The following is a 15,161-nucleotide window of genomic DNA, read 5'->3' on the forward strand; positions in this document are numbered from 1 at the left end:
TTTTGTAATATTAAGTAGTACATTTTCATTACAAGTAAAAATGTAAAATTAATTGCTTAAGTTTTTTTAAATGCACCTGTTTTGATCTGTTAAAGTGAAATTTACTAAATATTTTTATTATAGTTGGCCTTTTTATTAAAAGCCATTTTTCTTTATCTTTGCCTTCTCAGTTTTTCAGTTTATGATCATTGCGTCCTTAAAAATGCATAAGGGTATTTTTTTATGTGAATTTTAAATCTGCTTTCTGTAAAGTAAATTACTTGAAAACCTAACACATGGGGCTTTACAAGCATCAAGTTTCAGCACAGAGGTTTTAAAGCACGAGTGTTTCCAGAATAGTGGTAAAATGCATTGTTTGAAATGTTTTAAATTATCCATTATAAATTTCTTTTTCTTTATCTGAGTGGACATATAGTCACTACTTATCTCAGAATTTATGCATTGTATAGTACCAGAAAGAGTAACTCAGCTTTTTTAGTTGTCTCTTCTTACTTTGGTAATAATAAAGGTACATACCTTTCACAGACAAAGTCAATACTGTCTCCTTTTTTTTTACCCCCAAAATTCCTTCTTAATGAACATTCTGGAGTAAATTCATTATTTAAAAATTAAAACTTCTCAGGAAAATAAGGTGTACAGTTTTTAAGTTTCCAGTTGTATTATTTTGTCTGAGAAAGGTAACAAAGAGATGCAATGACTAGAACTCATGACTCTTGGGTTTATTGTTTCTAATTTGTCACTGACTCATTAAATAACCACAAATTCTTTATTATTGCTACTTCAGTACTTCAGCTCTCTCTCTCTATTCTCTGTGAATAAAAATAATCCCTATTCCCTCCTTGCTTTAGTCAGTTTTTAAGCAATAGGATCATATTTGAAGTTGTTTAAGCTCTTTAGAAGAAAATCATGACTCAGAATCAACTTATTACCTCTTATGATCCATGAATTCAAAATGATTGTGAATACAATCCCATTTGTTAGCATCTTCAGTATGTCTTAATATACCTCTTTGCTTGTGTATTTGTGAAATATGTCACATGTGTGCATCATTTGTTTTTGACATTGCTCCATTTCTCTCCACCTCTCCAGTGTCCCTTCCCATCCAGAAGGTCTCAGCACACTGATGATAGTGCCTTGTTAGTGGTAAGAGCCTTGCACGAAATGGAGCTATATATTGCTGTGTCTTGAGATTGGAGAATAGTTAATATACTTTTCATTCAAAAATTATCTAAATACCATAAAACATGATAAGCATCATTACTAAATGCTTTACAAATAGCTGGAACAATTTCCTTATGTTACTGTTCATTATTTACCCAATGTCCCAGCAGTCTGCAGCTATAATTCAAATACCTTTGTTAGTGTTTCCAAAAGTAAGACATTCACATAGAGTTCCACATTGGCTTTGTATGTGGGTTAGGAGGAGAGGGCATAATATATTTGTTTTGTAAATGTCATTTCTAATTCCAAGTGCATTTACCGTATTAATCATTAATTGGCTCGTTAGTCACCTGTGTGTTAAATGAATTTCCGTAGTCCATGACACTAACTATACAACTGTATATTTGCCATTCTATTTTATTATCTATTTTAAGATACTGAAAATCCCGAACTTTTAAAAAATACTTATATCAAGATTATCCCTCCATGCCCATTTTTTAAACCCTGGGAAACATTAACTTGGAATGTTACCTACTGATCATTTTTAACACTAGTCTACTTTTTATTACCTTTCATCAGCTGACAATGAGTATAAATAACATAGGAGCTGTAGTGAAAATCTTAGTTTTGTCAGTCTTGCAAGAGAACTCTAACATTTACAGAATTGCTTTTCCTATCATGTTTTATGATATTTTTTATAGTATGTTGAAAACTCGCAGTTCAAAAGTCTAGTGCGTGTAGCAATTCCTGTCTTACGTGCTGGTAACTGCTGCATGGACTGCATACTTCAGCATGAGAGTCTTCTTAATGTAGACCTCCATTGTCAGTGTTTCTGTGTGTTCTGCAATTGTCACTTCCTTAGAGATGGATAAAGAACATTTTAACTGGGCAGTCTCATAAATAAAACCACCACCCTCTGGAGTTGTACTAGAAATTAATTGGCATGGGAAGCAAATAAATTAATGCTGAAAGATATTGAGAGCCTGTGATGATCCAGATACTACCAGAATGATCTCATTTACTCCTCACAGCAATCTTAACAGTTAAAGTTAAACATATCACCATTTTACAAATGATTACTGAGGCACAGTATGTTTTGTCCAGAATGCAATTTGTCTGAGGTCACATAGCTTAAGTAAGTACAAGATTAGGTTCAAATCTAGATCTGGCTGATTTGAGTATACCTGCCTTAGACACGCTGGTGTATTGCCTCTCATAATTGAAAACAACTTAGGAGACTAAAGATGAGATTTAATAATACATATAGTAAGTGATAGAAGCCTGCATGCCCACACTTCTTTGTCAAGGAAAAAAATGGGATTTGGAAAAACAACAAAATCCCCTCAGTGTGAAATCTGAAACGGCTTTTAGCCATTTTCAAAACACATGCACTTGCATTTTATCAGTATTCATGTTTGACCTAAATGAGATGGCCTTGAAAAGCAAGGACCATGTCTCACATATTTCTGTATGCCAAATAGTGTCCAACACTGTGCCAAAAGAGTCTGTTTTAAATCATATCTCTGATTTTTCTCAAGACTACTCTCTGATGTCTTCATATGATAGAATAAAGTACTAACTTTTTTTTTTTTTTTTAAGAGAAAGAGTGTGTGGGAGGGGCAGGAGAGAGTGAGAGAGAGAATCTTAAGTAGACTCTACACCTAGCAGAGAGCCCAACAAGGGTCTCGACTCAGGGCTCAATCTCATGACCCTGAGATCACAACCTGAGCTGAAACCAGGAGTTGGACACTTAAGCAGCTGTACCATTAAGGTGCCCCAAGTCCTAACTTCTTAACATGGCATGTGAAACTCCTTAGAATAAAATCCAAACTTCTTAATATAGCCTACAAGTTCCTGCACACTCTGTCTCAAATCCCTGGGCTCATGCTATACCAGCATTTTTTCAGCTCTTCAAATAAGGCAAGCCCGTTTGTACCTCACAACCTTTTGCAAATGTGGTTTCCATCAGCATGAAATGCATCTCCCTCCCTGCATATACCCCTTGGTTAATTCCTCCTCATCTATCAGGTATCAGCCTAAATGTCACACCTTTAAAATGGCCTTTCTGCAGCCCACAACCCCCAAATCAAATTTGTCTCCATTTTTTTTCTCATCCTAGTACTTTTAGGTGGGCATTTATTATTTTATATCTCTTCCCTATTAGACTATAAGCTGTAAGGCACAGGGATATTCTCTGTTGCAATTACCTGTATATACTCAGTCCCTGTCATTATCCCTGGGATGTACTAAGTACTCAATAAATATTTCCTGAATGAACATATATATGCTATGTATGTAATAATCTCTCATTAAATTGTTTCATGATGAAAAGGTCTGACGATACGGCAAGGTATAAATATTGGATTTCATTTAAAGACTTTGAAGTATAGGATTTGAAATAAGTATTAGTAGTGTTTAATATCTTTGACATTAACATTCTCGTAGGGCTGCCCTTCAGGTGTCTGTTGCTTTCTTCTATATCCCATTGCATCTGTGTCTCATCTCTAGAAACTAGAGTATCTAGGCTCATTTCACTTCCTCTTCCTTCCACTCCTTTTGTCCTCCCTTGACAATGTAGTGGTTTTTAGCCTTGTTACTTTTGAGATTGACTCAAAATTCCAGAACATTTGATTATAAAGAGGCCCAGGAAAACTGAAGAGGTGAAGCATACACAGTGTATGACTGTTGTCACAGTCTTATTCTTTGGTACATTTCCTTTTTCACTTTTTTCTGCCTTAAATTAGATTAGGTTTCCCACCCCACCCCCCATAAAAAGAAACATTGCTATCAACTCTTTAAAAATAATAATAAAATAATTATCTATTTTATTGCTCATCTACACACCTTTGTCTGAATACCCACATATTAAGTTTAAGTTCATTTACTCTATGATTCACATAGTTGTGATGCTAGTTTACATTTCTCAATGTTACTTAACTTCTAAAAGCTTTAATATATTTAAGCCTTTGGCATTTTGTTGTTTTCATACATACAGTCTTATCCAGTGCCCTTTGTAAAAGTCCTGTCTTCTCTGCTTTCTGCTCTTTACAAAATTAAGTAATTGTCACATTATGAGCATTTTTTTTTTAAGATTTTATTTATTTATTCTTGAGAGACAGAGAGAGGCAGAGACAGGTAGAGGGAGAAGCAGGCTCCCTAAGGGGAGCCCAATGCAGGACTCGATCCTGGAACTCTGGGATCACGCCCTGGGCCAAAGGCAGATGCTCAACTACTGAGCCACCCAGGTGTCCCACGTTTTGATCAGTTGTATCTGTAATCAAAATTCTGTACAATACATTCGACTAATAAGACTGTCTCTAATTATATACCTCTAATTTACCTAATAGGTATAGCAAATATTTCTACTTGTATGTAGGTTGGTGGAAAGATAAAGGATTCAAAGAAAAGGAAAATCCCATTCACCCTCTTATAGGTCATTTGGACACAGAGGCAGAAATGAAATGGTGGTTCATCCTTAAGGCAAGACAAAGAAGCCTCATGTCTGTTTTCTCATCTCTGAGGTGTTACATTGAATTATAATAAGTCTAATTTGGCTTACTATTGAAAAAATACTGTTCTTACTCATGCCATTTCTGCTCAGTTAAAATGAGCTCTTTGGTTGGATTTGCTTCCCCATCATAGGAAGAGCATAGGACTTACTAGTTCAGTTTCTAAAGTGATTATGCTCAAAAATTTTGATGTTCTCAGTTTTAGTTCTGCGTAAAATCACTTTTAATAAATCATGCCTGCTTAGGGTTTTATTGGGTGTCACGTGATAATTTATGAAAATATTTTCCTTTGTAGTCCTTAACTAGCTGGGTATTTCACCACTGTTGATGTCATCTACGATGTCATGAGGGTGACAGCGATCAACACTGTGCAGCTCAGAGCCTGGGCAGTCCCCAGGATCTCTTTAATGGTTCCAGAGAGTTCTGTAGCTAAAGATCAGTGCCACATCAGTCAGGCAGTGTTGACAATCTCACCAAAAGTGGTATCCACTGTGCTTTATATTGTTCTGCTTATTTCTGTCTCCTGGTAGTTCCTTGAGGGCTCTGAGAATCAGGTCAGAGGCAGAAGGTACCCATCTGAACCCATCTGTCCTGAAAAATCAGTTGGTCAGTTGCTCTGTAATCCTCAGACCCTTCCAGTCACTGGTTTCTTTGGCATATTCATCACCAACCTTTTTTGGAGGCAGACCCAGAGGGCTGCTCTTGGGGGCCAGGGCAGACATGGCACTGACTTCCCCAGCAGTGCACCTCAGCTATACGACTTTGATGTCCTTGGGGTCGAACTTAGGTGGCATGGTGGAGGCAGCTGGCATCAGATGAACCCGGATTTAAGACAACCAAAAAGAGTTGCGCCTTGGCCTCCTCCAATCTGACAGCTAAAAGCCTTTCATTTCCTGATTAATGTGCTGTGAACTATTAAAATAGTTTAAACTATACAGGTGGGGAAACTGTTTTATAAGTTATGGGTTTTTTTTCCCCCAAGTATTCTTGTGCCCTATCGGTATTTTAGTAAACCTTTTAAGTTTGTCCATGACCTTTCCTTTTCTAATTTCATTGACCTGATCTGCCCTGCCTGCCTGACATTTTGCTAACATAAATGCTGCCATCTGTTTCTTCTCTTTCTCTTTTAAAATTTAGTCGCTGTCAGGGCTGAATCAAGTGGGCTGCGCTGCTACCCTGCCTCATTTTTCTGCCTTCATGCCTATTAAGGTATCTCTTGTTTACTGCATTAGGAACTTCGGGGAAGGGTTGTGCATGGGAAGTCTTAAATTTTCTAATACATTGGTCCAGGGACAATGTAAAATCTAGGAGTGCATGAAATATCTGTAAGCTTATTTTTTAAAAAATATTTGTGAGTTTAGCATTAATTTTGCTTGAAATTTTTGAAAGATTTACCATGCCAGAAACACACAGCCCGTGTTCAAATTCTTTATATAGAGATTGTTTAAAATGTCATTCTAATTTTCCTATCAAAGTTTATTTTTTTTGTCATGAGTCATTTTACTTTGGCTGATAAATTAACTCTGTTGTCTAATGTGCATGCAAAATAATTTCAGTCCCAGTCCTCAAAAGTGTCACTGCAAAACCTTCTTACAATAGAGGTCAATAAGCTATGGCCACTAGGCCACCTGTTTTTGTAAATAGTTTTATTGGCACAGCCACCCTCATTTGTTCATTTATGGTCTGTGGCTGCTTTCAGGCTTACTAGTAGAGTTGGAATATGGCCTGCAAGCCTAAATAAAGACCTTGTGAGGGGTAGTGGAAGGGGAGATGGGCGGGAGGAGTGACTGGGTGACAGGCACTGAGGGGGGCACTTGACGTGATGAGCACTGGGTGTTATATGTTGGCAAATCAAACTCCAATAAAAAAAATATACAAAAAAAAAAAGACCTTGTGGTATTTTATATTTTGAAGGCCTCTAGGAATGGTAATTCCATACTCGTTATTATAAGATATATAAGAAATTATTAGTAATCTTCACTGTTAGAAGGTTCTCCCCTCATCTTACTTAGATCTATCCCCCGGTGGTGTACACTTATTTCTTTTCTTTCTGCTGTAGAGATTTTCTAGTTATTTAGCAGTCTTTATGTAAGTTTTTATATTTGAAAAACTATTACAATGTTGCCTTTGTCTTCTCACTATATAAATTCTGGCCATTTTATATGCTTTTCTTAGTCTGTTAAACCTTTTGAGCTTTCTCAAGTTTTCTGCCTTCCATTTTGGCTCTACAGTCCCCAACCAGAAGCACATCCTTCATTAGAGCCCATCTGGCGCTGAGCATGAAATTGGGTTTTTCACGTCTTACTCTGAGCATTAGATTGGCTTTTCTCATTTTGCTCGGTATCCACCGTAATTCTCAGATGTTTCCTTCATACTCCTCAATGATTATTAATTCCCACATCTTGTATCTTTTGTTTTTCTAAATATTTAATTTTGCTTTTTGAACATTTTACTTCTCTGATTTACTAGAATACTTTCAAATTCTTTTATCATGTCCTTCTAAATGCTGACCCCAACTTTTAATATATGTAAACCTGATAAACCTTCTCTCTAGTTGTTATTGAAGATGCTACACATACCTGAATGACTTCTGAAAAAAACTTTATAATAATTCTCTTCTATGTTAACCCTTTGCTAGCCTTTTTCAGCTAGGATCCGTATTTGAATGACAAAACAGAAAATTGGGGTAGAAAATTCTTCCTTGAAAATTCTCTCAAGGAAGGTGTATAACGAGTATAGGAGATGTATAGGAGAGAAGCTAATTCATTACATCGGTGGGTATCTTAGGGCATTAGGATTTATTTTTTCCCACAATCATAGTTGAAAAAGGCCAAATCCAGGGGTGCCTGGGTGGCTCAATCCGACTCTTGATTTAGGCTCAAGTCATGATCTCAGGGTCATGAGATCAGACCCCTTGTCGGGCTCTGTGTTCAGCATGGAGTCAGCATGTGTCAGCATGGAGTTCAGCATGGAGGGAGAGTCTTCTCCCTCTCCCTCTGCTCCTTCTCTCTCTCTCTCTCTCAATAAATAAGTAAGTAAGTAAATCTTAAAAAGGAATAAAAAAAAAAAAAGATCAAATCTGAATGTGTGAACCATTGTATGGTAAGTCTATCTTTCTGTCAAGACCTGCTGCAGTGTAAATGATTAGTTTGAAAAGACTATTTTTTGATATCCCAGGTACTTTACAGCAGGCAAGTAAACCAGGCAAGTAAAAGTGGAGTTCCTGTCAATTTCTGTATTTTGCTCCAGTCCTCCAAGAGTTCTCAAATACAGTCCATGGCTTCCAAGTGATTTGAACTAATTATCTTCATTTCCTAGAATGCAAGTAACTTAGATTTCCAGTTTCAATAAAAGTACATTTTAAAAATCATCATTCTACAAGTCGCCTCTATTCTGGCTTTGTTTTTCATTATACCCAACTGTGTATTATCTTCTGGTGTTCGTAGAGGTGGAGAACATTTGCTGCCATTCAGTGGGATTTGTTCCAGCTATTCCTTCCCATCTAGTAGAGTTGCCTATTCACTTTATTGATTTCTGAATATTAAATTTCTAGTCTAACTTCTCTTTGGTCCTTATAAAAAAATATTTTTCCTCTGTATCTGGAATAATGTTTACTCTTTATGTTTTCCTGTTTGTACCATTGGTCCTTGACCAGGTCTCTGTTCAGCTAACTAGCTTTCTCTTTCCTATCTCCTAATCCCTGATAATTAGGATACTCTTGTTTCCTTGTGAAGATATCCAGATTTTACTTCATTTGCTTGTTTGTTCTTTTTATTAGGTCTTGTTGCTCTTATTTTAAGTTTGTTGTTTAAATGTTGGTTTCTTTTCAGTATCCTAAACTTAGTTTATTCGCATTTATAAACTTGATGAATGGATCTTTTTTCACTACTAAAGAGGTTATACATTGCTTCACTCAACAGCTCAGCCTAGGGCAGCCCCGGTGGCACAGTGGTTTAGCGCCGCTTGCAGCCCGGGTTGTGATCCTGGAGACCTGGGATTGAGTCCCATGTCAGGCTCCCTGCATGGAGTCTGTTTCTCCCTCTGCCTGTGTCTCTGCCTCTCTTTCTCTCTCTCTGTGTCTCTATGAGTAAATAAAATCTTAAAAAAAAAAAAAAAACAGCTCAGCCTACTGTTTAAGTCAGTTTTCATTTTCAGCATAAGAGTATCAAACCAAGGAATTGTTACCACAAAATTATCTTCCAGGATCAGTCCAAGAATCTTATCAACAGCATGGTTTCTGTGTATTATGTATGTATGTATGTATGAATGTTAGCAGTTAAAATTCAGTCTTCATTAATTTCATCTGCCTAAATCCCAACTAGAGATAAAAGATTTCTGAAAATAATAAAACCAAAAGGGAGAAAAGGAGCATGGGAGCAGATGTATGTACCTGTGTGTTTTAAAATCATTCTGTTAATTTAAAAAAAAAAAAAAAAGGTGTCTTAAGTTATATCATCAAGTTATGTTTAATTTATTAAGTCTAGATGTCAAGGCCTAAAAGACTGTTATTCTAGCTTTTCTTGATTCTACTCTCCTGTCAAGTCTTCAGTATTGTTGACCTTTCAAACATCTTATTTCCTAACTAAAATAAAGAAACCTCATCACTTTTTCTTAATACATTAAATTTTACTCTAGGGGGAGAAAAATACTTCAGACTACCAGGAAATGAAATTAGTCTCCTCTATACATTTCACAAAAAAATTTTCTGCCCTAGGATTATCATTTTTCATAGTCTTAGGAAAGACCTGTTATATAATAGGACTGTCTTTGAGAATGCATTACATAAATCTTATATCATATAGAAGTAAATGAAAAGTTTGGCCTTAAAAAAATGTACAAAATTAACCCTTACACCGAATTCTCATTTCTAGACTTAATTTTAAAGGAGAGTTGCATGATTTTTTTTTCTTTTATCCCAGGTTGTTATAAATGTTGAAAGTACCTCTTCTTGAATAATAAGTATTGATATATCTCTGTCTCTCCATAGAATGATGACAGATCTAATGCCATAACAAGTTCACCTACAACAGAAACAGGTAATAGACACGTCAAAAACCACATCAAAAATAATTCTTTACCAGGATTTTCTTGATAAATTACCTCTTAGCTAGCTGTGGCTTCCTTTTCTGAGAGGAAAAACCAGACCCCAAATTGAGAACTTCCTGCACATTTTCCATTTTTTAATTCAACTGGTTGTTTATTCAGCCATTTGATATGAACTATGAGCATAAGCTAGCAGGGCTGTAGGTTCACAAGAGATTCTGTTCAATATAGTAACATTCATTCTGCCTTTATTGATATACCAAAAATAACATGACAGTTAAAAATACATACATCCTTCCTGATTTCAAGATCACTTTTCTGTACCAGATTTTGTATTAATAAACAAAATTATCATCTTATTACCATGTTTAATTTGATCTTTATACCATTTATTGAACTTTGTGACATGTGTGTCTGTTACATTTTTTTTCCATCTCCTTTAATCTTATTTTGCTTTTCCATGCTGATATAGTTCATCATTCCCCTGCATATTCTTTTCCTGCTGCTATTCAGAGAAACCAGGCCCAGCGCCCTGAAAGCTTCCTTTTCCGAGCAGCTGTCAGGGCAGAAGCAAATAAAGGTAGGTCACAGTGACTAAAAAGCAGGGCCACGGGGTGGGTGCTGCTTTATACAGTGACATTAACTGTTAAATGCTTTTAAATTTTTACCCTGAGACATCACTTGGCAAAAGCTTTAAACTCTGCATTTGTCTGTGATCTTACTGACATTAAAACAGTAGAATCTTGTTTGAATTTAACTCGTTTCTTAGTACCACCTGGAGGAGGTTATAGATAAACAATAAACAAAATACTTTTGGGGGGCTTTAGGACATGTTCTTCCTCTCTGTAATGAACTCTTTTTTTTTTAGATTTTTCTGTTGATAAAAGCTGTTTTATGTATTCTTAAAGAAATGAATCAGTAATTCTTTTTTTTTTTTTTTTTTTTTTTAAGATTTTATGTATTTACTTGAGAGAGAGCATGAGCAAGGGGAGAGAGGGGGAAGCAGGCTCCCTGCTGAGCTGGGAGCCTGATGTGGGGCTCGATCCCAGGATCCTGAGATCATGACCTGAGCCAAAGTCAGATCTTAACTGACTGAGCCACCAAGGGCCCAAGTAATTCTTTTTTAAAAACATCAACTGAAAAAAAAACCATCAACTGAGTCTAATTTTTTTTAGTTAATATGACATACATCTGCTTGGCCTCCAAAAAAGTTACCTGGAAGTAGGAACAAACATTTCAAGTCAAAGTAACTACTTTCGGTGTAACTCAGAGATGCACTGCATGTGGGATTGTAAATTAATTTGGAAAACTGTTTATATTATCTAATAATGTTGAACATTTGTATATCCTATGACCAGCAATTTTGCCTTCTGAAATGTGTAAGCATGTATACCAAAATATGTATGAAAATATTTATAGCAACATTATTCATAATAGCCCTAAAGTGTCCATTAGTGATACAGTGGATAAATAATTGTGGCATATTTGTATAATGGGATACTGTGTAAAGTAAAAGTGAACAAATATATACAACAATATGGATAAATCTTAGAACAGTGTCAATCAGAAAAAGCCAAACACAAAAACATACTTGAGTACATACAGTATAGCTTCATTTATAGAAAGTTCAAAACTAGACAGGACTATTCTAAGGCACTACAGGTCAGGAAGGATGTAGAACCTGTGTTATTAGAAGCGACAGAGGGTAGCCCCGGTGGCCTAGCAGTTTAGCGCCGCCGTCAGCCCCGGGCGTGATCCTGGAGACCTGGAATCGAGTCCCATGTCAGGCTTCCTGCAGGGAGCCTGCTTCTCCCTCTGCCTGTGTCTCTGCCTCTCTCTTTCTCTGTGCCTGTCATGAATAAATAAATAAAATCTTCAAAAAAAAAAAAAGCGACCGATAGGTACTGGCGGGTAGGGAGCATGAGAGGGACTTCTGGGTGTTGGTGATGTTGCATTTTATTGACCTGATCATATCTGATTTGTGATAATTCATTGAGCTGTTTTGCTTATGATTTGCATAATTTCTCTCTATGTTATTTTTCAGTGAAAACATTTTTAATCAAAACTAGTTGAATTAAATGGGTAATAGACATTTGGTAGTTTCTAACATGATTTTCCCTATTATTCCATATATATGAAACTTTTTATAATAAAAATTGTTTTTTAAGAGTCAGTCCAGAAGTGGGAAGTGCTATACTTGTGAGGAACCTGTGATCAGGTTCCAGCATTAGCAATTGCCTTTCTGTCTTACATATTCATATTTTTTAGGTCATGCTTCACCCCTTCTTTCATCCTCTGCACTTACCACTGATTCTGCAGATCCCATAACAAGACCGAATTCAAGACAGAGAGAAGAAGAGCTAGAATTAATAGATCAACTACGGAAAGTGTGTACATTTTGAATTACACTTTTGCAGTGTTATTACTAACCCATAACCCTGCAATCACTTGTTTATATGACTTAAAATTTTTAATAGAGTCAACAAGTGCCCATTGTATGATAAGCCTAAAAGGGATTTTGCTGAACATTCTTTTCGGCTTTTACTAGGAAAATGAGATGGGTTATTCTATAAAGCTCAGTCCCTGGCCTTACTCATTTAAAAAATTTTTTCTGTCTCATGTAAGGAAATCTTGTAAGAGTAATAATAACATAAGTATGTACACAAACAGATATACATGTAACACATCACATGTAGTGTTTACTTTGGAATGAAGAGAGAATCTAGTTCTGTTTTTAATCAGAAAATAGAGGAATATAAATAAATTTTTTATGTATTTTACATATACTGTGGTCTGGCTGCCATATGTATGTACTAGATATCCTTAAGTTACTGACTTAGGATAAAATAGGGATTGTGGTACTTAAGTTATTTGCTTTTTATCCTGATTCCTAATTAAATATATTTCCTTATAACTCACATTATGTCCTGTGTGTCGGCTACCCTCAGTTAACGTGTTACACATTTTCCTGTTTTTTTAGCATATTGAGTACCGGCTGAAAGTATCACTGCCTTGTGATCTTGGAGCAGCTCTAACTGATGGTGTTGTTCTTTGCCATTTGGCCAATCACGTGCGGCCTCGATCTGTCCCAAGCATCCATGTCCCCTCACCAGCTGTGGTAAGTATATTATGCTAAAAAAAAAAAAAAAAAAAAAAGCGTTGGCTATTTATCAGACATTTATTATGTACAATGGCAGGCATTCTGCAGAATACTTGGGATACAAATATACTCTAGTCCTTATCGTCCCAGGTCTCACTTCTACTAGAGAAAAAATAGGCATGTAAACAATGATTAATAACAGTTGTTAATAAGAGAAATATAAGAGGTTGTAGGAGGACAAAAAAGGGACCACTTAATTCTGCCTGGAGAGTTCAGGCAAGCCTGCCCAGAAAAGGTAAAATTTGGACTAATTCTTAAAGTATGAGTAGGAATTTGCCAGCATAGGGTCACTCCACTAGCTCAGTCAATAGAGCATGCAACTTTTTTTTTTTTTAATTTTTATTTATTTATGATAGTCACAGAGAGAGAAAGAGAGAGAGGTAGAGACATAGGCAGAGGGAGAAGCAGGCTCCATGCACCGGGAGCCCGATGTGGGATTCGATCCCCGGTCTCCAGGATCGCGCCCTGAGCCAAAGGCAGGCACCAAACCGCTGTGCCACCCAGGGATCCCGAGCATGCAACTCTTGATCTCAGGGTCGTGAGTTCAAGCGCCATGTTGAGCATAGTGGTGTTGAGAAAATTGGACAGCAACATGCAGCATTAAACTGGATGACTTTCATACACCATACATAAAAATAAACTCAAAATGTATGAAAGATCTAAATGTGAGACAGAAATCCATCAAAATCCTAGAGAACACAGGCAGCAACCTCTTTGACCTTAGCCATAAAAACATCTTACTAGACATAGACATGTCTCCAGAGGCAAGGGAAATAAAAGCAAAAATGAACTATTGATATTTCATCAAAATAGAGATTACTTTAAAAAAAAAAAAAAAAACCCAGAGATGGGGACGCTTGGATGGTTCAGCAGTTGAGCGTCTGCCTTTGGCTCAGATTGTGATCCTGGAGTCCTGGGATCGAGTCCCACATCAGGCTCCCTGCATGGAGCCTGCTTCTCCTTCTGCCTATGTTTTTCTGCCTGTGTGTGTGTGTGTGTGTGTGTGTGTGTCTGATAGATAGATAGATAATAAATGAATAATTCTTAAATAAATTAAATGACTCAGAAGTTTTTTTTTTTTTTTTTTTTTTTTAAGAAATTTGCCAGCATAACAAAAATGGGAAAGGCATCCTGGGCATAATATGCCTAGATGCAAAAGATAGGGATAATTGTGGCATATTTAAGGAATTCTTAAGTTGTTTAGAATAGATGATGCACAAAGTGTGATTGTAAATGGTGGGAGATGTAGCTCTAAAGAGGTAACCAAAGGCCATGTGATAAGGGCATTGTGTACCATGTCAGGGAGTTAGAAGTTTATCATAGTGAAGACAATGAAGAAACAATGAAGGAATCTGAGGAGGAAAATGTGATTATAATTGCAGTTTAGAATGAGAATCTATTTGGAAGTGGAATTGGCATGATATAGTGACCAACCTTGGATGTAAAATGGGGGAGAATATGCATTCAGGATGCCTGGCAGGTTTTCTTTACACTGCTGGTCAGATCTAGAAGTCAGTATCAGGATGGTAACCTACAAAAGAAGGAGCAAGTTTGGGGTTGATACACTCTCCTTTTTTCCCCTTCAAATTTTCATTATAAAAATTTCAAACCCTCAGAAAAGTTAAAATAATAATACAAAAGAACACTTTTAAAGCATCTACCTAGATCTGACATTTATTTCATTTTGTAGTCTTGCTGTGTGTGTTGTGTTTCAATTGCATTACTTAAAAGTTGCAGATAATATAAAACTTTATCCCCTAAATATTTCAGAGAATTGCCCTAGGCAGCCTTGCTCTTGTCTGTAGCCTATGGCCAATGACTGACATGGGGGCTGAGTCCTCCTGCATTGAGGTGGGAGTGAGGTGTTCTGTGGGATCAGGCTGAAAGAAGAGGGAATGTAGCAAGCCACTAGCAGGAGTGCAGGTAGCAGGTAAGGATGAATTTACAGGCTGGAGTAAGTGTTACTGGGTGAAGCACCAACGCATCCGGAGCTGTATTCAAATTTCCCTAGTTGTTTTTGTTTTTGTTTTCAAATTTTGCCAATTGTTATAATATTTTTTAGCTATGCTCCCTCTCCCCCAGCCCAGCACACACACACACACACACACACACACACACACACACACACACAACCAGAATATAATCAAGGTTCCCAAGGATGCTGTTCATTTGTAACATGCTTAAAACATTGTCTAACCTTTCAAAAGGTTTGACCTCATCTGATTTTCCAGTCATTTGTTATTATTTAGCAGGCACTTCCTGTTATAAATTCTTTACTGAAATTGTAG

The 15,161-nt window shown here is 36.6% G+C and overlaps 1 protein-coding gene across 11 annotated transcripts in view; it reads left to right on the forward strand.

Annotated features, from left to right (window-relative positions):
- Nucleotides 1–15,161, forward strand: part of LRCH3 (leucine rich repeats and calponin homology domain containing 3) — a 115,740-nt gene that overhangs the window by 84,867 nt on the left and 15,712 nt on the right. For 2 of the 11 annotated variants that reach the window (XM_041746070.1, XM_041746055.1), the window contains exons 14-19: nucleotides 1,090–1,143; nucleotides 5,808–5,879; nucleotides 9,658–9,706; nucleotides 10,186–10,293; nucleotides 11,982–12,100; nucleotides 12,694–12,831. In XM_041746070.1, the coding sequence (XP_041602004.1) occupies nucleotides 1,090–1,143; nucleotides 5,808–5,879; nucleotides 9,658–9,706; nucleotides 10,186–10,293; nucleotides 11,982–12,100; nucleotides 12,694–12,831 (540 nt within the window). Of the gene's footprint in view, nucleotides 1–1,089; nucleotides 1,144–5,807; nucleotides 5,880–9,657; nucleotides 9,707–10,185; nucleotides 10,294–11,981; nucleotides 12,101–12,693; nucleotides 12,832–15,161 lie in introns of those variants that run through there. The other 9 variants (XM_041746098.1, XM_041746061.1, XM_041746088.1 and 6 more) reach the window with 7 other exon arrangements.

Source organism: Vulpes lagopus, chromosome 1, assembly GCF_018345385.1.
Source record: "Vulpes lagopus strain Blue_001 chromosome 1, ASM1834538v1, whole genome shotgun sequence".
Taxonomy (NCBI): Eukaryota; Metazoa; Chordata; class Mammalia; order Carnivora; family Canidae; genus Vulpes; species Vulpes lagopus.